Source organism: Elephas maximus, chromosome 8 (genome assembly GCF_024166365.1).
Source record: "Elephas maximus indicus isolate mEleMax1 chromosome 8, mEleMax1 primary haplotype, whole genome shotgun sequence".
Classification (NCBI taxonomy): Eukaryota; Metazoa; Chordata; class Mammalia; order Proboscidea; family Elephantidae; genus Elephas; species Elephas maximus.
The window spans coordinates 1,793,753-1,821,304 of NC_064826.1; the positions used below are offsets into that span (position 1 = coordinate 1,793,753).

The window sequence follows — 27,552 nt, forward strand, 5'->3', positions numbered from 1 at the left end:
AAGGCCAGGGCCAATTGCGGAACAGACCATCAGTTGCTCATATGCAAATTCAAGTTGCAACTGAAGAAAATCAGAACAAGTCTGTGAGAGCTGCAGTATAACCTTGAGTATATCCTACCTGAAAATAGAGACCAACTAAAGTGTAGATTTGATGCACTGAATGCTCATGACCAAAGACCAGATGAGTTGTGGAATGACATCGAGGATATCATACATGAAAAAAGCAAGAGGTTATTAAAAAGACAGGAAAGAAAGAAAAGACCAAAATGTATGTCAGAAAAGACTCTGAAACTTGCTTTTGAATGTCCAGTAGCTAAAGTGAGAGGAAGAAATGATGAAGTAAAAGAGATGAACAGAAGATTTCAAAAGGTGGCTCGAGAAGACAAAGTAAAGTATTACCATGACATGTGCAAGGACCTGGAGATAGAAAACCAAAAGAGAAGAACATGCTCTGCATTTCTCAAGCTGATACAACTGTAGAAAAAACTCAAGCCTTGAGTTGCAGTAGTGAAGGATTCTATGGGGAAAATACTAAATGACACAGGAAGCATCAATAGAAGTTGGAAGGAATGCACAGAGCCACTGTACCAAAAACAGTTGGTTGACATTCAGCCATTTCAGGAGGTAGCATATGATTAGGAACTGGTGTTACTGAAGGAAGAAGTCCAAGCTGCACCAATGGCATTAGCGAAAAACAAGGCTCTAGGAATTTCAGAATACCAATTGAGATGTTTCAACAAACGGATGTGGCACTGGAAAAGCTTACTTGTCTATGTTAAGGAAATTTGGAAGACAGCTACCTGGCCAACCTGCTGGGAGCCAGGCTGCAAGGGCAGCCTCTCTGCACCCACTGCCCCCAGCATAAACATCAAAGAATCCCTGAAAAGTCAGGAGGAGCCAGGCTGCAAGGGCAGCCTCTCTGCACCCACTGCCCCCAGCATAAACATTGAAGAATTCCTGAAAAGTCAGGAAGAGCCAGGCTGCAAGGGCGGCCCCTCTGCACCCACTGCCCCTAGCATAAACATCGAAGAATTCCTGAAAAGTCAGGAATATCTCTGTCATCTGTGTTATGTTTCTAGTTCATTTTCAGCCTGTGTATAGCAGAATGTATAAGCATAAAATTCCATTATAGATTTAGGGACCTTTGGACGGGGGGCGTCCTACTCATAATCCCCTGGTGAAATCCCGGGTAGGGACAGCCCGTGTATTACTTGGGGGTCAACATGAAGTTGTCTTAGGGGAAAAACAAATAGCTCGACTATGGAAAACAAAAACAGGATGGTGGAATCCTGGTATTTACCGAGGCCCTTTTGTTTTTAAACCACCACCCACACATGATCCCATAAAAGTGGAAAAACAAAAGGCAGTGAGTTCTCTCAGCCAATTTCTCAGCCAATTACAGGTCAACCTTCTCGTCTACCCCGCTCACTGCTGCGCTTGACTGGTCTTTGGGTATAGAGATTGGGCTAATTGTCCTTGGCATAATCGTGGACAATATGACGTAACCCAAAGTGGCTGGACTACAAGAATTTGGCCACCCTGGACAAAATGGACAAAGCCTATGTGGCAACAGTTTTTGCAAAAAGATTAATTATTATAAAAACTGTGGAAGGAATTGCAAGATTAAGCATAAAGTGTAAAGCAGTATGAAGTCAATTGTTACTTTGTGTAAAAATATATCAACAAAATATTCTCTTCAATTAAACAAAAACTCATTGTACTTGTGTGTGTATGCGGAACTGTACTATGTGTCACTTGGAAAATTATGTCTCTGGGAAATGATGTTTATGATTATATCTTGTACTGCCCCTTTATTGATCATGCGATGTTATGCTTTTGTAAGCTTATGATATAAAAGACCATGTAAAAAATAAAGAGCAGAGGCTTCTTTTTCTGCAAAATGAAAATATAAGACACACTACCTCTCATTCTTTTTCGCCGAACCCTACCCCTCCTCTGGTAACCCTGTTCATTGCTGACTTATGATATAAAAGACCATGTAAAAAATAAAGAGCAGAGGCTTCTTTTTCTGCAAAATGAAAATATAAGACACACTACCTCTCATTCTTTTTCGCCGAACTCTACCCCTCCTCTGGTAACCCTGTTCATTGCTGAGGCTGGCCCCCGGCACCAACCGACTGGAAGAAATCCATATTTATGCCTACACCCAAGAAAGGTGACCCAACCAAATACAGAAATTATTGAACAATATCATTAATATCACATGCAAGTAAAATTTTGCTGAAGGTCATTCAAAAGAGGCTGCAGCAGTATATCAACAGGGAACTGCCAGAAATTCAAGCCGGATTTAGAAGAGGACTTGGAACCAGGATATCATTGCTGACGTCAGATGGATCCTGGCTGAAAGCAGAGAATACAAGAAAGATGTTTACCTGTGTTTTATTGACTGTGCTAAGGCATTCGACTGTGTGGATCATAACAAATTATGGATAACATTGCAGAGAATGGGAATTCCAGAACACTTAACTTGTGCTCGTGAGGACTCTGTACATGGATCAAGAGGCAGTGGTTGGAATAGAACGAGGGGATACTGTGTGGTTTAAAGTCAGGAAAGGTGTGTGTCAGGGTTGTATCCTTTCACCATGCCTATGTAATCTGTATGCTGAGCAAATAATCCCAGAAGCTGGACTATATGAGGAAGAACGGGGCATCAGGATGGAGGAAGAGTCATTAACAACCTGTATTAAGTGGATGACACAACCTTTCTTGCTGAAAGTGAAGAGGACTTGAAGCACTTACTGATGAAGATCAAAGACCACAGCCTTCAGTATGGATTACACCTAAACATAAAGAAAACAAAAAATCCTCACAACTGGACCAAAACGCAAGATCATGATAAATGGAGAAAAGATTGAAGTCAAGGATTTCATTGTACTTGGATCCATAATCAACACCCGTGGAAGTAGCATCAAGAGATCAAAAGACACATTGCATTGGGTATATCTGTTCTAAAAGACCTCTTTAAAGTGTTGGAAAGCAAAGATGTCACCTTGAAGACTACGGTGTGCCTGACCCAAGCATGGTGTTTTCAATTGTCTCATATGTATGTGAAAGCTGGACGATGAATAGGAAGACTGAGGAAGAATTGATGCCTTTGATTTTGGTGTTGGGGAGGAATATCGAATACACCAGGGACTGCCAGAAGAATGAACAAATCTGTCTTGCAAGAAGTACAACTAGAAAGCTCCTTAGAAGAAAGGATGGTGACATTTGGTCATTTGGACATGTTATTAGGAGAATGATATCCCTGGTAAAGGACATGATGCTTGGTAAAGTAGAGGGTCAGTGAAAGAGGGAGACTCTCAAAGAGATGGATTGACACAGTGGCTGCAACAATAGGCTTAAGCATAACAATAATTTGGAGGATGGCACAGGACTGGCAGTGTTTCATTGTGTTGTACACAGGGTTGTTAGGAGTTGGAACCGACTCAATGGCACCTAACAAGAACAACAACAACAATCAGTGTAGTAAGGAGCCCTGGTGGCACAGTGGTTAAGCAATTGGTTGCTAACCCAAAAGTTGGTGGTTTGAACCCACCAGCCACTCCATGAGAGAAAGATGTGGCAGCCTGCTTCCATAGAGATTACAGCCTTGGAAACTCTATGGGGCAGCTCTAGTCTCTCCTATAGGGTCGCTGGTGAGTCGGAATCAACAGCAGCAGGTTTGTTTTTTTGGTCTATCAGTGTAGGGTGTGTCCTAAGCCTAATCTCTTTGTTATAAGGAGCAGCCCAGGCACAGAGACTAAACCAAAAAACCAAACCCAGCACTGTCGAGTCGATTCCGACTCATAGAGGCCCTATAGGACAGAGTAGAACTGCCCCAGAGAGTTTCCAAGGAGTGCCTGGTGGATTCGAACTGCCGACCCTTTGGTTAGCAGCCGTAGCACTTAACCACTACACCACCAGGGTTTCCGACACAGAGACTAGGGAGCAGAAATGAGGGGCAAAGAGATGCCATGTAAAGATTGCCAAGGAACCGAGGAACCACAGGGCTACAGAATCTGGGAGAGACAAGAATCTTCCCCTAAAGCTGACAGAGAAAGAGGCTTCCCCTACCGTGGTGCCCTGAATTCAAACCTCTAGCCTTCTGAGCTGTGAGAAAATAAATTTTTGTTCTTTAAAGCCACCCACTTGTGGTATCTGCATTACAACAGCATTCAGAAACTTACATACCAACCCAGACCAGGAGGTGTAAGCAGAGGCAGCTGGGTTGCCTTCTAAAGGTTCCTCTGGGGTGTGGCGAGAGAAAGGTAGGGCAAAAAGCTCTGTGGAGAGAAGTAGCTCTCTCTGGCTAGCTTGGGAGGAATTCCCAACCACTTCTGGAAATTTCCAGACCAGTAGATAGGCTTGCAGGCGGCAGCAGTGGGTAGACCAGTAACCCCTAAGGTAATGTGGGTGATTTTCATACCCAGAGGGCCTCCTATACTCAGCCTAAACTTTTAACCCTAGGGAAGCCATGCCATACATTCAAGTAACTGTCCTTAACTCGGCAAAGAAATTTGGATAAATTTAATCTGACTTTCTTACTTTCCAATTATCTATGTATTTTTCATACTTAATAAAATACAAACAGCTAATATAAAAATTAGCTTTAATGTACAAATTTCATCTTTAATTTACGTCTCCAAAAATTTTTTTGTCCATAATTCTAATTGAAAAGTTTAAATCAGGAACCTAGAGAAATTAAAAAAAAAACACTACAGTGTTGCTATTAAATATTCAGGTCTTTAAATTTTTGAGGGGGAGGAGATAATCGTTTTCTCTTATTTACTGTGATGACCAAGTTAGAATCGTTCTTCAGATCTCAAATCTCGAGTACAAACTGAAGCCATAGTCAAACTTTCAAAGTAAGAGAAATGCAAAAATTCTTCCTAAATCTGTGTTGATAACTTCAGTTAGATTGGATAATTAAATGAAAAACCTAGCTGCCGACACCTGATTTGTGTTAATAAAAACTCACAATATTTAAAAAAAATCCCTAAATAATGCCCTAATAGCACAACAGTCCAGGTAAGTGGAATGAGACAGCCCTCATGTCTACACAGCAAAGTTCTTTTAATGTAAGAATTATTCCAGTTCAGAAATATCGAAATTGCCATTAGTTTACTTCTCATTCATGAGTTTCTATATATTGCAGTCTTTTCCTCCGTGACTTTCCTGAGCATGTGCACTGCAGAAGGCTGCATCTTGGAAAATGAGAGTTTTTTCCTTAATATCCTTTTCTAAGATGAGTACGACATTAGACTGCTGCCTCCACACTTCTGAGGAGATATGCCTGCTTCGGCTAAACGCAAATATTTTCCCCGAGTCCTCTTGCTATGTGCAAATGCTCACAATTTGGTCAACACGGATGCTTATGCTAAAATATTATGACCGTGTCTGGGTGCTTTTTTCCATGTTTCCTGCTCAGTGAACATCCCCTTCAAAATTTGTCCACTGTGCCCTCTGAAATCTCTTTTAGATTGTTAAACAAAAATGAAAACTCCATGGTTTCTCTTTATCATTAAACACACCCACCTAAGGGGACCCTGACATACAACCATCTGCCCTGCAGCTCCTTTTTCTACCGCCCATATTGTGGGGCCAGGGAGGCAGCTGGTCTGGTCTACCCCTCGCCTCTCAGCACTCAGCAACAACATGGTGCCAGAGCCTTCATTCAGTGGTGTGTGCTTTTGAGACACAACCTCTCCCTTTCCTTTTCCTGTCAGTGGCTGAACCCCAGAACTGCTACCTTTGGCTCACAAGTCCCTGTCCTCTCCATTCCTAGCCACCACCTTGGACCACATCAACAGTGGTGTGAACAACCCAGACGACACTGTGGCCTCCAGTCTCCCAACTTTCTCCACAGCCTGGAGTCCCTTTTGCCTGGCCACATCATGGATCTCACTCCTCATCTCCCAAACTGATTTCTAGTGAGACCTTGAATTTTAAAATTCCACCAACTGCAACTGTCCTTCCACCTGAAACATTTTGTTTGTCTTAATTTGGCCACCAGGCTCTCCGTGACGGTGCTGTCCTTTGCTGTCTAGATGTTCCACAGTTCTCCACTAGACTGACAGCACACTCATTCATTTCACTCATTCAACAGATGTTTATTCAGCATCTACCACGTGCCAGACACTGTCTGACCTAGAGGTGCTGGCCCTGAGCCACGTTCCCAACTCCCCACTGCACTGGTGTGCGATGGAGCTGGACCTTCTGGCCTGTGCATGCCGTTTATGACTCTGTTATTTCCCCTTGCCATCCTGAGCCAGAAATGGTCTTTCCCATCTTTGCCATTTATTCCAAGGCTCAGTTAAAATGATGCCATCTCTGAGAAAACTTTCTTCTTGGTGCTGGCTACAATACTTCCTGCAGCTTTGAGAGTCTCGGTCAGTAGACAGGAAGTTAAGGCACTGAAGAGTATCATCAACCCTTGGGCCTTAGATCTTTAGAGATGCTGAGACTTATGGCTGTTGTCAACTGCCATGGCATCTGCCAACTCGTGGAGACCCCAAGCACAACAGAAGGAATGCTGCTCAGTCCCACACGTGACTGGTTGCAGATTGGACGGTTGTGATCCACAGGGTTTTCCCTGGATGATTTTCAGAGGTAGATTACCAGGCTTTTCTTCCTCGTCTTTCTTAGTCTGGAAGCTCCGCTGACACCTGTGCAGCATTACAGGCCTCCACTGATGGATGAGTGGTAGCTGCACATAACCTGCACTGACCAGGCACTGAACCAAGGTCACCTGTGTGAAAGGTGACACAGACACTCAAACTCAAAATATCCAAAACGTAGTTTGTATTTTGCCCCCAAATGCCATACTCCCTATCGAAGGTGCCCCATCCCTATAACCTTGAAACCAGATACTAGATCCATTCCAGGATCTTTTTTTTTTTCCAAACATTTATTTTCTCTTTTTTTGTTTTTTCATTTTATTTTATTTATTTATTGTATTTTAGATGATGGTTTACAGAACAAACTAGCTTCTTATTAAACAATTAATACACATATTGTTTTGTGACATTGGTTGCGAGCTCCACGACATGTCAATACTTTCCGAAGTTCCACATTACCAGCTTTCCTGTCCCCTCCTGCCTTCTAGTCCTTGCCCCTGGACTGGTGTGACATTTAGTCTCATTTTGTTTTATGGGCCTGTCTAATCTTCGGCTGAAGGGTGAACCTCAGAAGTGACTTCATTACTGAGCTATAAGGGTGTCTGGGGGCCATGCTTTTGGGGTTTCTCCAGTCTCTGTCAGATCAGTAAGTCTGCTCTTTTTGTCTTTGTGAGTTAGAATTTTGTTCTATGTTTTTCTCCAGCTCTGTCTGGGACCCTCTATTGCCATCCCTGTCAGAGCAGTCAGTGGTGGTAGCCAGGCACCATTCAGTTGTGCTGGACTCAGTCTGGTGGAGGCTGTGGTAGTTGTGGTCCATTAGTCCTTTGGACTAATCTTTCCCTTGTGTCTTTTGTTTTCTTCATTCTCCCTTGCTCCAGATGGGGTGAGACCAGCAGAGTATCTTAGACGGCTGCTCACAAGCTTTTAAGTCCCCAGACACCACTTACCAAAGTAGAATGTAAAACATATTCTTTATAAGCTCTGTTATGCCAATTAAGCTAGATGTGTCCCTGAAACTATGATCCCCACAGCCCTCAGCCCAGCAATTCTGTCCCTCAGGGAGTTTGGATGTGTCTATGGAGCTTATACGATATTGCCTTGTACAAGTTGTGCTGGCCTCCCTAGTTTGTGTACTGTCTTACCCTTCACCAAAGTTTCTACTTATCTATTGTCTATTTAGTGTATTTAGTTCCCACCCCTCCCCCATTCCAGGGTCTTCCTCCCACACATCCTGCATAAACATTTTATCAAAACCTGTGGAATCTGTTTCTTCAGGATTTCTCATATTTGTAAACCTTCACTGCCATCACCCTTTCAATTCCTGTCCCACTATCTTAATACTTGTCGAGAATCTTGGCTTCTTCTCTTGCTTCCAGTCTCCTCTCTGGTGAGTGTAATTCTGATCACATTACTTTCCTGCTCACTGTAATTTCAGGGTCATGCCCACTCGGCCCCTTTGCCCAGCATGGTGAGTGCCCTGACCCCAGCCTCTCCCCCCATGCACACACCCCTGCTGTGGCTCTGGGGCTGTTTCCTCCTGGGTCCTTCAGCTCAGCCCCCACACCTCCGTCATGTGGCTTCCTCACCCTGAAACAAGTTTTCTTCCCTCACCCTCCTCGCATTGTTGGCTCCTGCTCTACCGGCATAAGTCAGTGAAGGCGTTGCAGCCCTGGGAAGCCCTCCTGGTCGCCCCCTCTGCACCTCAGCCACCTCTCCCTGTGTGTTCTGGGACAGTACCGTTCCATAGAAAGAGCGGGAACTCTGGGACAGATGGACAAGGCTTTGTCTCTGCCACTTCCCGGCGTGGGACCTTGGTCAGGCAGCTCCCTGGCTCTGTGCCTCAGGTTCCTTATTTCTAAATGGAGATGTTAGTGATGGTACCCTCTTCAGAGGGTAGTTAGAGCGAGCAAGAGTGACGCCTGAGAGTAATGGCTGGAGTAAAGTCTGGAGACACAGGGAGTCTGTGTCCAAGACAAGGTGTTTTTTATTATTATCGTAACTACTGATTTAGTTGCTGGTTTTCCAAAACAAACAGCAAGATCTTTGAGGGAAAAAATGATGCTTGATTTTACAACGTGTCCTTAGCGCCTTGCACAGCCCCTGGGACACAGTGGATACTCAGGGAACACCCACTCAGCCAGTGGATACACACAGACAGGAAATAAGTGAAGCCCAGTGTAAGGTCGCCACGAATCGGAGCTGACTAGACGGCAACTACCGATAACAACACAGAGTTTAAAAGTTTACCTTTAATTATGCGAATGGGATGCACTTTTCTCCCTGCATGTTGGACTGCTGACAGGTCTCCTTAGCTTGCTGTATAACGACTGTCGGTTATAGAGTCAAGAACCTCCCAGTCCTGACAGCAAGGCACATGGTTAATTAACAAGATCTTAGTCTGGAAGCCGAATAGGAGTAGGCATGAACAGGGACACGGGTCCTTTGAGATGTGCTCACAGAGAGACAGAATTTGAATTCCTAACAGAAGGGGATTAGGGGGCATGGGAGCTGAGGGGAGACGAAGTAGAGATGGTGCAAAGATTTGGCCGCAGAAACCAGCTCTCCTGGCTGGGGGATGATAAGGTGTGGGGAGGAGGGGCCCGGGGCCCCCTTGCACCCTTTGGTCTGTGAGCCCTGGTGAGCTGGCGACGTGGCAGCTTGTCACTTTTCTCTGGGTACTTCATGGGAGCAGGCTTCTTGTTTACCTTGAAGAAGTTGTTCTCAAATTCGGAGATCTGCCTTTCGCCTACTAGGCTTCTTTGAACCTCAGTGGAGAAGCTATAGGAGTCCCTGAGTGGCTCAAATGGTTAACGTGCTCAACTGTTAACCGAAAGGTTGGAGGTTTGAGTCTACCCAGAGGTGCTCGGAAGAAAGGCCTGGCAATCTACCTCTGAAAGACCAGCCGTTGAAAACCCTGTGGAGCACGGTTCTACTCTGCACACATGGGGGTGCCATGAATCAGGATCAACTGGACAGCAACTGGTATCCCCTTTTGAAACGATATTGCATAGTTAGAGCTACAAAGAGAGGAGAGGTTCCACCAGGTAGTATGGGACACGGGTTTGGGATTATTCTGGACCAAACCCAGCACCATAACCGCTAAGATGGAAGGGACAGGTGGGAGGGAGATGTCCTGTGCTGGCGAGCAGGAGCCAAGATCTGTGCTGGGACGCAGCTGATGGGTGACTCCGGTCTGGCTGGCTCTGACTTCCTCTCTGGGAGATTGGGGAGTTTGCAAATATTCACCTCGCTTGGAATCCTGCAGGTTGTAAATTCCTAAAGCCGATTCAGGCCCCAAGGATAAAGGGGCAGGACTCACACTTGTCAGCTTCAGACACCTCTGCCTTCCACAGATGGTGACCGAGCCTGCGACCTCAGGTGGGTCCTCCAGAGCCAAGGCCAGCTGAGCTGAGCTGAGTGGCCTCTGGGCTGGTATGTCTGTGCCCTGGGAGGAATAAATTCAGAACTTCAGCTTTTAAAGGGTGTGTGGTCTGGGGCTTCTTCCAGAGAGCTGCGTCCATCACACAGGACTGTTGTCCCCGCTGCCTGGTTAAACATATAGATGCTAATTTCTGTGACTGTCATTATCCTTTATGCTCTTCTTTCTGCCCTTGTTCCTGGCCCTCAGATAGCCTTACACACACCTGAGTCTCCTTGGAAAACAACCACACAAAAAGGGACAGTTTCAACATCTATTTGCCCTATCCGTGTCAGGCATCTGGTCTACCTCATCTTCCTGATATCAGTGTCAGGCATCTGGTCTACCTTGTCTTCCTGAGTGGCATCTGTTTCCCTGTGGGCGTCTGAGCACCAGTACCCATGCCCACTCAGGTGTGCACCCTGTCCTAGCACTTTGGGACACCAGAGAGGGTGGATGTTGGGATGGAGTGGGCTCAGCCAGCTTGTGGGGACAAAGGTAGCTGCCCAGGAGCAGACTTGTGGCTCATACTCACACTTCAGCTCCAGCTTGATGAAGTCCGTGTTCCCCAGGTTTTCCAGAAATACCCCACGAGGGATCAGCGTTTTGAAGTAGAAGGAAATGTCGGCACTGGTCTCCCCTTGGAAAGTGGAGAAGTGGAGGTGGGACGAAGGGTCTGGGAAGGAGGCTGCGTTCCAGTAGTTCCCTGTGGTGGGGGGAGAAAAGAACAGGGGAATTTACACCTGGGTCATGGCAGCAACGTAAAAATATCTGTTTCTGGGGCTTTGATAAATCTTTATTGGCAATAAGCCCCATTTCCTCTAATCCTGCTGAGCAACAGTGCACTGAACCCCACAGAGCTGCTCTATACTTTCCAAAGGCATGAGTGTGTGTGTGCATGTGTGTGTGCGTGTGTGCGCGCGTGTGTGTGTGTGTGCGTGTGCATCAACTGTTTTATTACAGATGGGTAGTCGGGGTCCTGCCTCGAGCAGGCTGCAGGGACTCCAGGGAGTGACTGCTGGCAGAGGAGACGGGGTGCGGGGGAGAAGCCCGGGTGGTGTTTTAAGTGGGTGGGTGGGGCTGCTTTGAATGAGGGCAGGAAGCATGAGGACACAGCAGGGGAAGGCAGGAGTGGGGTTTGGGTGTTCTGCTTGGGGACAAACAATGTTTGTGCCCAGATGCTTGGCACAGCTGCATTGGAATGCAATGGGGCACACAGATGAAGAATTGTGGAGGAGCAGGTGGCTGACTGCTGGAGTGGTGTCCCCACCTCCCCTGCCCAGTCCTGGGGGATGACTGCACGGGGGCGTCTCCCTGAGTGGCTCCTCTGGGGCTCCTTGGGGCGGGGGACAGTGGCTGAGCCACTCCCAGCTCTCATTCGGCTTCTACCCTCAGGGTCTAGGAGTAGAACAACTGGATGTCCCCTGCCCAGGCTCCCCAAACACACGTGTGTGCACATGCACACACATGTACACGCACACGCACACACACACTCACTCCCCTTTCGGGACAGAGTAGCCAGTACCCCCGGAAGAAGAGACTTTCACAGGCCAAGATAAAAAGCCCACACTGATTACACTTTCCACTAGAACCCAAGGACCAGGAACTTTAAGGCTGAGAGTTGGCTCTCAGCTTCATCTCTAGGGAAGTGGTTCCTTTTTAAAGTCACATTTCTGAGTGCGTTTCACAGCAGAGCTGTGGACTGAAACTCATGGCAAGCTTTCAGACAGCCACCAGCACCTCTAGATTTACTGCTAAATCCACAGCTTTCACTGACTTTTTGTTCAAAGACCGTCTTCCTCCCAAGAACACACCGCACAGGCTAAGTTTGCTCCGTGGTTTGATTCACACACAAACCATATTTTCCTTTCTTTTACACCAATCCTACACATACGCAGTATTAAGTTGAACTACTATTCTTAAATAAAACTGATTTCATGTAGGTACTGCTATGTTTAAGCCATAGTTTTAAGTTAAACATACAATATTACTAAGTCATAGGTATGAAGATACCCTCTTATTTCATGAATGCTCTTTATTTTTGTTCTTAGAAACATCTAGACACAGTGATACCTAGATACGTTTACGGCAGTACCTAACCAGTACATAATCGAGAGATACGTTTGTAGAAGTCCTACTTAAGGTAAACACAACGGCGGTGGGAGTCCATTCTTCTTAATGTGTCCAAAAAGTCTCAGAGCAACTTTAAGTTTTTTTTTTTTAAATTGTAAAATCATGGCTTCCAGTAGGAGAAAAACATGCCAGTTCCCTCTTGGAAAGAAGACTGTTCTGTGCTATTAGGTAGACTGAATACCCCAAAGAAAAAGACCCTACCACTGGTGTCGCTGTCACGAGAGGCTGAGCCGTCCTCTGGCACAAGACTGAAAAGCACTCAATCTGCAGTGAGGGGAGGTGAGCCCACCCTACAGCCACAGCAAAGGGCCTGCCCGAGAAAACTGAAGTTGAAGTACAAATTGCAACTCTCTTGCCGTCAGAGTCCTGGAATCGGGCGGAAATGAGGACGAGTCCTCAGAGCAGGAGGTTTAGCTTGTCCTAATGGGGTGAGGAGCCCTGGTGGCGCAGTGGTCAAGTTCTCGGCTGCTCATCGGAAGGTCAGTGGTTAGAACCCACCAGCTGCTCTGTGGGAGAAAGATGCTTCCATAAAGATTTCAGCCTTGGAAACTCCATGGGGCAGTTCTTCTCTGTCCCATAGGGTCGCTATAAGTTGGAATCAACTTGATGGCAACAGGTTTGGCTTGGTTTTTTAATGGGGTAAGGAAGCACTGGGTGGTACAAACGGTTAACACTCTTGGCTGCTCACTGAAAGGTTAGAGGTTCCAGCCCACTCTGGGTATCTACTTCTGAAAAATCAGCCATTGATTTCAGAGTCGCCAAAAGTTGCAGTTGACTTGATGGCCACGGGTTCGGTTTTCGTTTTAGTCCAGGGAAGGAGTATTTAATAAACAGGACTGGTATTTACTCCTTCTGCCAACATCCTCACCAGTCGTTTTGGAAAAATCTGACAGGTAATGGAAGCTGGACAGCCCGGGTGAGGTCCTGGCTCCTTCATCACACAACAACGTTTTATGTCTCTGTATCCAGGAGGCGGAGTCCCCGGGTGGTGCAAACCGTCAACACGCTCGGCTGCTAATGAAAAGGTTGGAGGTTGGGGTCCACCCACGGGCACCTCAAAAGAAAGGCCTGGTGAATCTACTTCTGAAACATCAGCCCTGACACACACGGGGTCACGATGAGTTGGAGTCGACTTGATGGCAACCGCTTTTAATGGGTGAGAGCCTTTAACAGCCAAAGTGCCTGCGAGGCTGGAAGTCCCAACCACACTTCAGCGGCGTTAAGCAGGGCAATGCTGTCTCTTTAGGCTGGATCCCCACAACACGCATACAGTTAACATTTGAAAGTTTTAATCCAGTCAAGTACATTCTCGTTTTCTGATGTAGTGGCGTATTAACAGAAGGGCAGTCATCTAAAACGATTCTAGAAAAAGGAAGCTAAAGTGAAACACGTCAATATTTACCTGAGGTCCAGCACTGCTTATTCAGACAGAAACATCCCTGAGAAGAGGAGGGTGGTGCAAGCAGTGATTCCGGTTTGACGAATTCCCCTTTGTGCTAATTCTACGAGCACTAAGAAACCCTGATCTAATTTGGTCTCTTGAATGGACTTATTCACAGGGAAATCATGCCTTGTACAGATGGCTGTATTATAGATTGAACTGTGTCCCCCAAAATATGTGTTTAATTCATTTACGTATAGATGTTGTCTTGAAAATAGGTTTTCTTTTTTTTTTTTTTGTCATCTTAATGAGGACATGCCAGTGTTGAGTGGGTTCTAAACCCAATCACTTTTGAGTTATAAGAAAACCAGAATAGACAGTGACACACACCCAGGGGAAGACAGACATCATATGAAGATCGTCCATGAGCCCAGGAAGGCCCAGGACTACTGATAAGGAAGGAATTGACAGAGCCGAGACCCTGATTTTGCTATTTCACCTCCAGAACTGTGAGAAAACACATTCTGTACTTTAAATACCTCTTGTGGAGCCCTGGTGGCACAATGGTTAAGAACGCAGTTGCTAACCAAAAGGTTGGCAGTTCAAATTCACCAGCCGCCCCTTGGAAACCCTATGGGGCAGTTCCACTCTGTTCTATATGTTTGCTGTGAGTCGGAATTGACTTGGTGGCAATGGGTTTGGTTTTTTGGTATGGTATTTCCTGACTTTAAACCACTTAGCATTTCCTCATTCTGTCCGAACACCTGCCTCTTGATTTATGTACAGGTTCCTCATGAGCACAATTAAGTGTTCTGGAATTCCCATTCTTTGCAATGTTATCCATAATTTAGTACGATCCACACAGTCAAATGCCTTTGCATAGTCAATAAAACACAGGTAAACATCCTTCTGGTGTTCTCTGCTTTCAGCCAGGATCCATCCATTTATATTCATGGGGATGGAGTAATTTGGAAAAGGAGGGTTAGATTCATTGCACAACATGACGAATGTAATCAATATTACTGAATTATACTGTAAAAATTGTTGAATTGCCAAAAAAGAAAAAAGAGAGTATTGAAACTGAAACAGATGCTCAGACGTTAAGAATGCAGAGGGAACATGGCATTGGGGGTCCCACTTTGCCACTGGAATCCTCTGCTGCTGGTTTCCTGGTGGAACCCAGTCATGCTGGACATCCTGAGCTTGGCTAGTGACCAGCCGGCGTGAAGACTGTCACATGAATTCTAGCAGCTCGCAGAGAACACATACTGGCCGTGCTATTACTTGAGACCAGTACACGTTCTATAACTCTGTGTTTGTTACATAAGTAAAGCAAATAGCAAAGTGAGTGCAGTGAAGCCCATTTAGAAGATGTCCATTTAGAGCGGCTTTATTTCGTAGGAATCTGGAATTCGCGTGTGGCAGTGCAGGCTCTGATGCTGACTGGGAGTGTGGGGAGTCGCTAATGTAGTCTGAAGCAGAAAGAGCATGATTGCTGGAAGGTGCTGCTGAGTGCGTGGCCAACACAGCCTGCAGGCCCTGAGGCACCTGGGCACTGTGCCAAGATCCCATGGGCCGCAGGAGAGAAGGTTTGCACCGAAAGAAGAGAAAGAAGAGATTGAAATGAATTGTGTCCCCCCAAAATAAGTGTTGTAAATCCTTCTATACTCGTGTTTATAATTCCGTTTGGGAATAGGTCTTCTTTGTTATGTTAACGAGGTAGTGTCAATGTATGGCGTGTTTTAACTCAAGCTTTGTTGAGATATAAAGGGCAGGTTAAGTAAGCAAGCGCAAACTGAAGGGAAGAGACACATGCCACGAGAAGATCACCGAGGAGCCAAGGACCAGAAGCGGAAAGAGACAAGGTCCTTCCCCCAGAGCTGACAGACAGAGATAGCCTTCCCCCAGAGCCGGGCCCTGAATTTGGACTTCTGATGCCCTAAACTGTGAGAAAATAAATCTCTGTTTGTTAAAGCCACGCCCTTGTGTGTCTGTGTACAGCAGCAATACACGACCAAGACAATTCTCCACTTCAAGTTAAAAGACAGGATTCGGTCTCTTTGTCTCACCGTTGATGGTATTGAGAGTGATGGAAAATTGTCCAAGGTTTGGCAGTTTGAGAATCTCAGTATCTTTTAAAATGAATCTAGATTATAAAGAAAGAGCAACAGTGAAGGCCTGGCTGCTACGGCGTGGTGCGGTAGGTTACGCTAATTTGAAACCAAGTAGGTGGTGGCGGAAACTGGTTTCTGAAAGCAGTGATTTCCAAAGGGCTGGCAGCTGCCCAGAGCACAGCAGGCTGAGATGTGACGCTTTCTGACCTTTTCCAGGCTGGGGGCTTCGGGAAAGAACAGGGCATTAAAATTCAGGCCTGAAGGAGCACAAACACAGCACCGACTGGATTCTGTCAGAAAAAAATCTCACGTCTCGCCATGGCAAAACTTCGTGGGGAGTTTGCGAGGGATTTATTGTTTCAAGAACAAAAGGACATTTACGTACAGATGCAGGGGAATAAATCTCCAGTACATTTAGTGCTGGAGAGCAGTTCCTTTATTGCTGATTTCAAACCACTTCACTTTCTCCTTAATCTTCCTCCCTCCACCTCAAGCAGGGCACACACACGCATGCACACACACACACACACGATATGCACACACGTACTCATGCACACATGCACACTCATGTGACCACACACATACACACACATACATACATGCACACATACACACAGCAGCATGCACATGCACACTCATGTGCCCGCACACATACATGCACACGTACGTGCACACACATGTGCCCACACACATACATGCACATGCATATGGACACATACATACATACACACACGCACACATATACACACAGTAACGCACACATGCACACACACACACCCTTTCAAGTTTGGCTGTTCAATAGTTTGGGTAGTTTGTAAAAATGTGAAGTTTTTAACAGCAATAACAAGTGAAAACAACCACAATGTGTGAATCTATTACGGGATATCTATAAAATGTAATACAAGCTGCCATAAACAGTGAAATAAATCCACATAAGTTGCCAATTGTATATTGTTAAGTGGCAGGCAATTTTCAGAATAAAACATGCATCATAGCTCCTTTTGTTAAAAGTATGTGTGTGTATCATAGATGCACCTGATATCTGTATCTGTATCTATCTCTTCATCTCTATCTGCCTCTACCTCAAGGAGCCCTGGTGGTGCAGGGCTGCTAACCGAAAGGTTGGTGGTTCAAATCCCCCAGCAGCTCCACGAGAGAAAAGATCTGGGGATTTGCTCCTGTAAAGATAATGGCCTTGGTAAAACTTGGGGGCAGTTCTTTTCTGTCCTGTTGGTCTCTAGGAGTCAGAGTGCACTTGAGGGCACCTATCAACAACAACAGCAACAACAACAACAACAACAACAACCTCTATCCCTCTGTCTCCATCTCTCTCACTTTCTATCTCTATCCCTAGCCTCCTCTTCATTGCTCTTTCTCTCTCTCTGTATATATATAACTGTATCTCTACATAATTCTGTCTCTCTCTCTCTCTAGCTGTACCTATTTATACCCCTCTGTATGTACCTCAGTCTCTCTCTCTATAAACCCTTTCTATCAAGCCAATTCTGACTCATAGCGATCCTATAGGACAGAGTAGAACTGCCCCATAGTGTTTCCAAGGAGTGGTTGGTGGGTTTAAACTGCTGACCCTTGTGCCACCAAGGCTCCGCCTGCCCCCATCTATATATGCCTATATGTATTTCTCTCTCTCTCTCTGTTTATAACCCCATCTCTCTCTCTCTAGCTACCTCTCTCTGTACATATCTATCTCTCTGTATACATCTTTATCTTCATCTCTTTCTCTTTCCTTATCATCATCGTCATCATCCTCTCTCTCCCTCTCCCTCTGTCTACATATCGGTCAGTACATACCTTTCTCTCTCTGACTTAGTGCTCAGCACTTTCCCACTCCTACCACTTCTCCCTCCCCTGACTCCGGGGTCCATAAAACCACAGGAGCCTTTTGTGTAGGCGTGTATCCTTCCCTTCTCCCATGGCTGGTACATCACAGGTTTAGGGAGAGGTCAGAGAGCTACGCCCTGAATGTGATGGCAAGGCCTCTCTGCCTCTACCGGCATAGCCCAGTGTGGACTCTGCCTTTTAAAGACATAAGGCCTGAGGAGGCTGCCACTGTTCCTGTATCCTCTTTCTCAGGTTCCTGCTGAAGGAGAAGTGAAGGAGATTCCTCCTCAGGGTTCAGAAAGCCCGGGAGGAGACAGCCATGCTTTGCTTCCTGTCTTCCCTGAGCCCATCTATGTAAATCGTGGCACTCATGGGCGACAGAACTTCGAGGACCTCATAATGTTGACCCCGCCTTTGATGCCGTCTTGCTCCACTCTTCCCTTACTCATGATGCTCCAGCCCCACCAGCCTTCTTCTGTTCCTCAGAGTACCAGCTTGTTCCAGCCTTAGACCTGTTTCTTCCACCTAGAACGCTCCCTGCAGACCTGTCTGTGCTTGGCATCTCCTCACCATTCAGGAGCCAGCCACTTCATCAGAGCCAGTGCCAGCTCCCCAAAATGGAAAATCCAAACTAAAGTCATCCCCAGTTATGCTTCATCAATTTAAATTTCATAGCATGACCACTATCTGAAGGAGCCCTGGTGGAGCAGTCCTTGGCTGCTAACTGAAAGGTTGGCAGTTCGAACTTACCAGCTGCTCCACAAGAGAAAGATGTGGCCGTCTGCTTCTATAAAGATTTACAGCCTAGGAAACCCTGTGGGGCAGCCCTACTCTGTGCCGTTGGGTCACCATGAATCAGAATTGACTTGATGGCAATGAGTTTGGTTTGGTTACCACTATCTATTATTGCACAAAGTAGTAAATAAACATTGTAGTACAACTGAGACACAGTAAAATATATAAATTTTACTGACTGACTACCACTCTGCTATAAGTGCTAGATCTGAACTAATTTTAAAAGAATACCAGTGTTTCCCCAGCTTGTAAGCTGTTCCCTGCATAACTGAGGGGAGAAAAATATCACTACCTTTAACTTTCCTCCTGGGCTTCTGTCTGACAATAAGACATAAAATTTCAAGTGCTGCCTTCAGATTTTTGAGCACCACAAGGCCCCTACCTTAAAGCCTAGCCATGTGTTTCCCCACCTTTCCAGATACGCCCCAGCCAGTGGGAAAGATTCCCCACCCGACTAGTTCCCCAATCAGCCAGACCAGCTGTACCCCACCTGGTCCTTAACAGTCTTCAGTTCACTGCCAACCAACAGGATTATTCCAACAATCAAATCATGTTCTCCTGGGGGAGCCAGGGGCACCCTAACCTTTTGTTACTATGAAGCCTGGCAGCTAAGACCTTGCTTGGCACAAGGCAGGTGCTCAATAAACACTGTTGAATGACTGAGAAGTACCTCCAGAAGCCCACCAGTTTGGGAACTGTGGGTCCTGTAATCTAACAGCTGAGGAATGCCACAAAAGACCAATCCCACACAAAGATAGGGTTGTTGCTTGACTAAATCAAGCCTTGTTGTTACATCAGAGGGTGATGAAATCAGTAATATTTATTGAAGCTATTTAGAAAGAATAGCTTTTAAAAAATCCATGTGAGAAAATACTCATGGATATTTTTATTAATTTTTTTATTCTAGAGTCTCTAATATGCCTTGTCAAAGCATTTGCAACTTTTTTTCAAACAACACTGAGCTGAGTTTAAACCATGTGGAGGTGAGCTTGGTACATTGAGGTGGAATGCTCGGGTGAAAGAGACCAATATTTTAAATTGGCTGGAATGGTTCAGCTTCCTGAGGTCTTGTACTCATGAAGAGGCTGTCTGAAAATGTGCACTGCAGGCTGAATACCAGTTTCCATAGACAATGCGAGACGGGCTCCACCAATTTTCCCATGTGCCTGGACGTTTGGCTGCAGTATTTCACAGAGGCATTTATTGTGCCATTTCCTGCAGCATGGATTTGGCTGGGAGAAGGCTTTCCCAGCTCTGAATGAATTTACGTTCAGTGGAGTAGGGCACTGGGTCAGACTCAACCAGCACTTCTTGCCAGACTCATAGCCTCTCTCCTGTTCTCAAGTTGGCTTGTGATTATTGTTGTTCCTAGGTGCCGTTGAGTCAGTTCTGACTCATAGCGACCCCATGCACAACAGAAAGAAACACTGTCTGGACCTGTGCCATCCTTATAATTGTTGTCATGCTTGAGCTCATTGTAGCCACTATGTCAGTCCATCTCCTTGAGGGTCTTCCTCTTTTTTGCTGACACTCTACTTTACCAAACATGATGCTCTTCTCTAGGGGCTGGTCCCTCCTGATAATGTGTCCAAAGTATGTGAGACAAAGTTTCGCCATTCTTGCTTCTGAGGAGCATTCTGACTGTACTTCTTCCAAGGTATATTTGTTCTTCTGGCAGTCCTTAGTATATTCAATATTCTTCACCAACACCATAATTCAAAGGCATCAATTCTTCTTCGGTCTTCCTTATTCATTGTCCAGTTTTCATATGCATATGAAGTGATTGAAAACTCCATGGCTTGGGTCAGGCACACCTTAGTCCTCAAGGTGACATCTTTGATTTTTAACACTTTAAAGAGGTCTTTTGCAGCATATTTGCCCAATGCAATGTGTCTTTTGATTTCTTGACTTATCCATGAGCCTTGATGGTGGATCCAAGTAAAATGGCTTGTGATTATTTTAGCCCAATTCAGGGATATTAAGATCTTGGTCTTTCCTGCTAGGAGTTTTCTTTCACTCAGCATAGTGTACTGGGTGGCAGAAATGGTTAAGTGCTACTACTAACCAAAGACTGCTAATCAAAAGGTTAGTGGTTCAAACCCACCCAGAGGTACCTCAGAAGAAAGGTCTGACAATCTACTTCCAAAAGGTCACAGCCTTGAAAATCCTATGGAACAGTTCTACTCTGCACACTTGGGGTCACCGTAAGTGGGAATCCACTTGATGTCAACTAACAAGTATATCAGGCAAGGTTTGCCCTGCAATGCTACCTGAACATAATTCCTCCAAAGTTCTGCTTGGCTTTATAGTGTGGGCTCTTGTACAAATGGAGAGTCACCAAGGTTGAGAGGTAGGAATGCAAGAAGGTGAGGTTGTTCGTGTTGTTCTTTTGCCTTTCACAGCCCTGACATCCCTGAGGTCTTTTTTGCTCCATGTCTACCCATCGGGCTCTCAGCTAGTTAGCAACAAAACTTTCATAAGGTGGTAGCTGATAAATGGCTTAATGTTTTACTCACTCATTTTTTAGCATTCCAATAAGGAATTCCTGAAGATTGAAATGCCTTCAAGATCCAAATTAATTAATCTCTAGTGATACAATTTCAAGTATCAAGACAGAGTGCAGATAAATATTTCAAAGTGTATAGTCTATATTTACATTTATAATAATTATGCAGTAGTTACATTTCAGTTATGAGCTATGTTTCACTGTAAACCACACACACACATACACTCACACACACACACAGAGTAAAATTTCTAGTTTAAGAAACTTGATAAGAGGAGATTTAATGTTAAAATACATTAAGTGAAACAAACTATTTTAATTTTTCCACTATCAAAAATCAAGTAATAATTTCTGTGGTTTACATGTGACAATGAATTTGGACACTGATTTTTTCAAGTAGAATAAAGGTTAGTTTTTATACTTGAGAAAAAGGCAATATAAATGGAAAACTATTTAATAAAAATAATAGTGTGAAAGCTCACCACATTCTATGGGAAAGGGTTAACATTTTTATGATTTTCCCTTTAGAATTAAACTTCAAAATGTCTTTCTTTGAAGAATGTGCATGGGAAATTTCCCTCCTGCTTCCTTTTGCAAGCTTTAAACTTATAAATCATCCTGCTGTGTATTAGCCAGAAAACTCAGCAGGAATGGCAAATATTTTCACAGAAATAATTTGAACAGGGACTAGACCCGATTAGTTTTGGTAAAGTATCATAATTCTGTTAAGGATTATGTCCCATGAGTAAAAATGTAGTATTCCCAGGTGGAGCTCTTTTGGGTTTTACAATCCGATATTCCATTCTCTCTCTCTTTTTTTTTTTATTCCATTCTCTAATAGTCAATGGCTCACAGACTTCAGCGTGCCTTAGGATAATCTGCAGAGCTCACAGAAAATGCAGCTGTCTGTGCACAGCCACAGCTATTCCTAATCATGAAGTCCTGTGTCTTGCCAGGAATCTGCTCTTTGAACGGATACCTCAGCTGCCTCTGAGGCAGGTGATCTTTCCACAGAAGCTTGGAAAAGGATGTTTTGAAGTAGATGTACCTCTCCATTTGCTCATTAACACTGGGCCAATTTTCAACCACCATCATCTGGAACTTTCTGAAGGGCAAACAGGAGATTTGTTCTTGTTATCGCTGTAGCCAGATCAAATCTTCTCATGGAGCAGAGCCTGCTTGGCTCCTGATTAGGTTTCTGCGAGCAGGGTTGGCTTGGGAAGCTGCCCAGACCCCAGGCGGTGAGAACACAGGGCTGCCCAGCATTGCTGAGAAGGATGTCACCTTCTCTACCCGGGAAGCTCATCACTGGGGGCCTCAGGAGAGAACATACTTTGGGTTCCAGCCAGGATCCAGCAGGGTGGAAGCTTAGATGCCTGGCATTTCTCCTCTATCCTTTATTTCTCTGCTAGTCACCCAAGCTCTTTTAGCTTTGAGAACATTGTTCTTGCTGGTTCTCTTCCCACCCCTTTTTTCCAGGTCCATTTCGTTGGCTCCGCTGCCCCCACCATTCCTTAAACACTTGTATCCCCTAGAGCCCCACTCATGCCTCTCTGCTTTTCTGATTCTATTGTCTCCATGTGGCCTCGACCACCTTCCCATTCACAACTCCCCACCGATGATGATTTCAGCACAGACCTTGAGCCCGAGTCCCAGGCTCACGAAGGACATGCCTGTCTACTAAGTTTTCTAACCAGAACCTTAAAACAGAAAGTCTGAAGCCAAACTCATTGTCCTCACCCCAAGATTGCCTCCTCTTCATGGTATCATTTCTCTTGGAGTCACCATTTTAACAAGCTTCGAGTCTATGCTCAGCTACAACTTTCATGTCCATGGAAAATCAGATGCCAAATCCTGGAAATCATCAAAAAACGAATGGAACGCATTAACATCCATATCCTAGGCATTAGTGAGCTGAAATGGATTGGTATTTGTCATTCTGAATCCAACGATCATATGTTCTACTATACTGGGAATGATAAATTGAAGAGGAATGGTGTCATATTCATCGTCAAAAAGAACATTTCAAGATCTATTCTGAAGTACAACACTGTCAGTGATAGGATAATACCCATACGCCTAAAAGGAAGACCAGTTAATACGACTATTATTCAAATTTACACACCAACTACTAAGGCCAAAGATGAAGAAACTGAAGATTTTTACCAATTTCCGCAGTCTGAAATTGATCAAACATACAATCAGGATGCACTGATAGTTACTAGTGATTGGAATGCAAAAGCTGGAATCAAAGAAGAAGGATCGGCAGTTGGAAAATATGGCATTGGAGATAGAAACAATGCTAGAGATCCAATGACAGAATTTTGCAAGACCAACGACTTCTTCATTGCAAATACCTTTTCTCACCAATGTAAACAGTGTCTTTACATGTGGACCTTGTAAGATGGAATACACAGGAATCAAATCGACTACATCTGTAGAAAGAGACGACGGAAAAGCTCAATATCATCAGTTAGAAAAAGACTGACTGTGGAACAGACCATCGATTGCTCACATGCAAGTTCAAGTTGAAACTGAAGAAAATTAGAATAAGTCCAAGAAAGCCAAAGCACAAGCTTGAGTATATCGAACCTGAATTTAGAGACCATCTCAAGAATAGATAGATTTGATCCGATCCAAATCCCAAGGACATTCTTTAATGAGATGGAGAAACAAATCACCAATTTCATATGGAAGGGAGAGAGGCCCTGGATAAATAAGGCATTACTGAAAAAGAAGAACAAAGTGGGAGGCCTTACTTTACCTGATTTTAGAACCTATTATACCGCCACAGTAGTCAAAACAGCCTGGTACTGGTTCAACAACAGATACATGGACCAATGGAACAGAATTGAGGATCCAGACATAAATCCATCCACATATGAGCAGCTGATATTTGACAAAGGCCCCAAAACAGTTAAATGGGGAAAAGACAGTCTTTTTAACAAATGGTGCTGGCATAACTGGAGATCCATCTGCAAAAAGATGAAACAAGACCCATATCTCACTCCATGCACAAAAACTAACTCAAAATGGATCAAAGACCTAAATATAAAATCTAAAACGATAAAGATCATGAAAGAAAAAATAGGGACAACGTTAGGAACCCTAATACATGGCATAAACAGTGTAGAAAACATTGTAAAGAATGTAGAAGAAAAACTAGATAACTGGGAGCTCCTAAAAATCAAACACCTATGCTCATCCAAAGACTTCACCAAAAGAGTAAAAAGACTACCTACAGACTGGGAAAATGTTTTTAGCTATGACATTTCTGATCAGCGCCTGATCTCTAAAATCTACCTGATACTGCAAAAACTCAACCACAAAAACACAAATAACCCAATTAAAAAATGGGCAAAAGATATGAATAGACATTTCACTAAAGAAGACATTCAGGTAGCTAACAGATATATGAGGAAATGTTCACGATCATTAGCCATTAGAGCAACGCAGACCAAAACTACAATGAGATTTCATCTCACTCCAACAAGGCTGGCATGAATCCAAAAAACACAAAATAATAAATGTTGGAGAGGCTGTGGAGAGATTGGAACACTTATACACTGCTGGTGGGAGTATAAAATGATACAACCACTTTGGAAATCGATTTGGCGCTTCTTTAAAAAGCTAGAAATAGAACTACCATATGATCCAGCAATCCCACTCCTTGGAATATATCCTAGAGAAATAAGAACCTTTTCACGAACACACCCATGTTTACTGCAGCACTGTTTACAATAGAAAAAAAGATGGAAGCAACCAAGGTGCCCATCAATGGATGAATAGATAAATAAATTATGGTATATTCACACAATGGAATACTACGCATCGATAAAGAACAGTGAGGAATCTGTGAAACACTTCATAACATGGAGGAACCTGGAAGGCATTATGCTGAGTGAAATTAGTCAGTTGCAAAAGGACAAATATTGTATAAGACCACTATTACAAGAACTTGAGAAATAGTTTAAACTGAGAAAAAAATATTCTTTTGTGGTTACAAGAGGGGGGAGGGAGGGAGGGTGGGAGAAGGGCATTCACTGATTAGATAGTAGACAAGAACTACTTTAGGTGAAGGGAAAGGCAGCACACAATACAGGGGAGGTCAGCACAATTGGACTAAACCGAAAGCAAAGAAGTTTCCTGAATAAACTGAATGGTTCAAAGGCCAGCGTAGCAGGGGCAGGGGTCTGGGGACCATGGTTTCAGGGGACATCTAAGTCAATTGGCAGAATAAAATCTATTAAGAAAGCATTCTGCATCCCACTTTGAAGAGTGGTGTCTGGGGTCTTAAACGCTAGCAAGCAGCCATCTAAGATGCATCAATTGCTCTCAACCCACCTGCATCAAAGGAGAATGAACAACACCAAGGACACAAGGCGATTACGAGCCCAAGAGACAGAAATGGCCACATGAACCAGTGACTACATCATCCTGAGACCGGAAGAACTAGATGGTGCCTGGCTACAACTGATGACTGCCCTGACAGGGAACACAACAGAGAACCCCTGAGGGAGCAGGAGAGCAGTGGGATGCAGACCCCAAATTCTCATAAGACCAGACTTAATGGTGTGATTGAGACTGGAAGGACCCCAGTAGTCATGGCCCCCAGACCTTCTGTTGGCCCAGGACAGGAACCATTCCCGAAGCCAACTCTTCAGGCATGGATTGGACTGGACAATGGATTGGAGAGGGATGCTGGTGAGGAGTAATCTTCTTGGATCAGGTGAACACTTGAGACTATGTTGGCATTTCCTGCCTGGAGGGGAGATGAGAGGGTGGAGGGGGTTAGAAGCTGGTGAAAAGGACACGAAAAGAGAGAGTGGAGGGAGAGAGCAGGCTGTCTCATTAGGGGGAGAGTAATTGGGAGTGTGTAGCAAGGTGTATATGGGTTTTTGTGTGAGAGACTGACTTGATTTGTAAACTTTCACTTAAAGCACAATAAAAATTATATTAAAAAAATCGCTAATATCACACTCAAGTAAAATTTTGCTGAAGATCATTCAAAAGTGGCTGCAGCAGGGAACTGCTAGAAATTTAGGCTGGATTCAGAAGAGGACATGGAACAAGGGCTATCATTGCTGATGTCAGATGGATCTTGGCTGAAAGCAGAGAATGCCAGAAAAATGTTTACCTATGTTTTATTGATTATGCTAAGGCATTCCAACACTTAATTTCAGAACACTTAATTGTGCTCATAAGGAACCTGCACACAGATTTAGAGACAATCATTGAACAGGACAAGGGGATACTGCATGGTTTAAAGTCAGGAAGGGTGTGTGTCAGGGTTGTATCCTTTCACCATACCTATTCAATCTGTATGCTGAGCCAATAATCTGAGAAGCTGGACTGTATAAAGAAGAATGGGCATCAGGATTGAAGGAAGGCCAATTAACAAGCTGCAATATGCAGATGACACAACCTTGCTTGCTGAAAGTGAAAAGGACTTGAAGCACTTACTGATGAACATCAAAGACTACAGCCTTCAGTATGGATTACACCTCAACATAAAGAAAACAAAAGTCCTCACAACTGGACCAATAAGCAACATCGCGATAAACAGAAAAAAGATTGAGGTTGTCAAGGATTTCATTTCACTTGGATCCACAACTGATACCCATGGAAGCAGCAGTCAAGAAATCAAAAGATGCATCGCATTGGGCAAATCAGCTGCAAAAGGCTTGTTTAAAGTGTTGAAAAGCAAAGATTTCACCTTGAAGACTAAGGTGTGCCTGACCCAAGCCATGGTATTTTGCACCATTTCATATGCATGTGAAAGCTGGACAATGAGTAAGGAAGACCGAAGAATTGACACCTTTGAATTGTGGTGTTGGCGAAGAATATTAAATTTACCATGGACTGCCAAAAGAACGGACAAATCTGTCTTGGAAGAAGTACAACCAGGATGCTCCTTAGAAGCAAGGATGGAGAGACTACATCTCACATATTTTGGACATGTTATCAGGAGGGATCACTCCCTGGTGAAGGACATCATGCTTGGTAAAGTAGAGGGTCAAGGAAAAAGAGGAAGATCCTCAATGAAATGGACTAACACAGTGGCTGCAACAATGGCTCAAGCATAACAAAGCTTGCGAGGACAGCGCGGGACCAGGCAGTGTTTCATTCTGCTATACATAGTGTTGCTAGGATTCTGAATTGACTTGATGGCACCTGACAACAACAACAAATCCTGCTGATTCTCACTCTGAAGTGGACCTGAAGTCATCCCCCGCCCCCTTTTCCTGTTGCTCTTGTCTCCCTGGCTCTAGTGCCTCCCCCTGCAAACTGTCCTTCACGTCCCCAACCAGATAGTTTTCTGAAAATGATGTGGTTGGTGACACGTGCCAAAAATGTCTCTGTTTCCTGGGGCCGCGTAACAAAGTACCACATGCTGAGAGGCTTAAAACAGCAGAAATTTATTGTCTCACAGCTCTGGACATTGGAAGTCCAAATTTAGGGTGTCGGCAGGGCCATGTTCCTCCAAAGGCTCTAGGGGAGGTTCCTTCCTTGTCTCTTCCAGCTTCTGCTGGCCTGGGTGTTCACTGGCTTGTAAATTCCTCCTTCCATCACCATATGACGTCTTCCCTCTGTTGGTGTTTCTTTTCCTCTTATTAGGACATCACTCACTGGGTTTAGGGCTGACCTTATTGTAGTATAACTTCATGTTAACTGATAACATTTTCAAAGACTCTATTTCCAAATAACATCACATTCTGAGATTCTGAATTTCGAGAGAACAT

The 27,552-nt window shown here is 44.5% G+C and overlaps 1 protein-coding gene across 1 annotated transcript in view; it reads right to left on the reverse strand.

Moving 5' to 3' along the window:
* The window catches only part of CNTNAP2 (contactin associated protein 2), a 2,020,907-nt gene that overhangs the window by 207,835 nt on the left and 1,785,520 nt on the right, over positions 1-27,552 (reverse strand). The window contains exon 17 of the mRNA XM_049894552.1: positions 10,574-10,744. Coding sequence (XP_049750509.1) covers positions 10,574-10,744 — 171 coding nt within the window. The remainder of the gene's footprint in view (positions 1-10,573; positions 10,745-27,552) is intronic.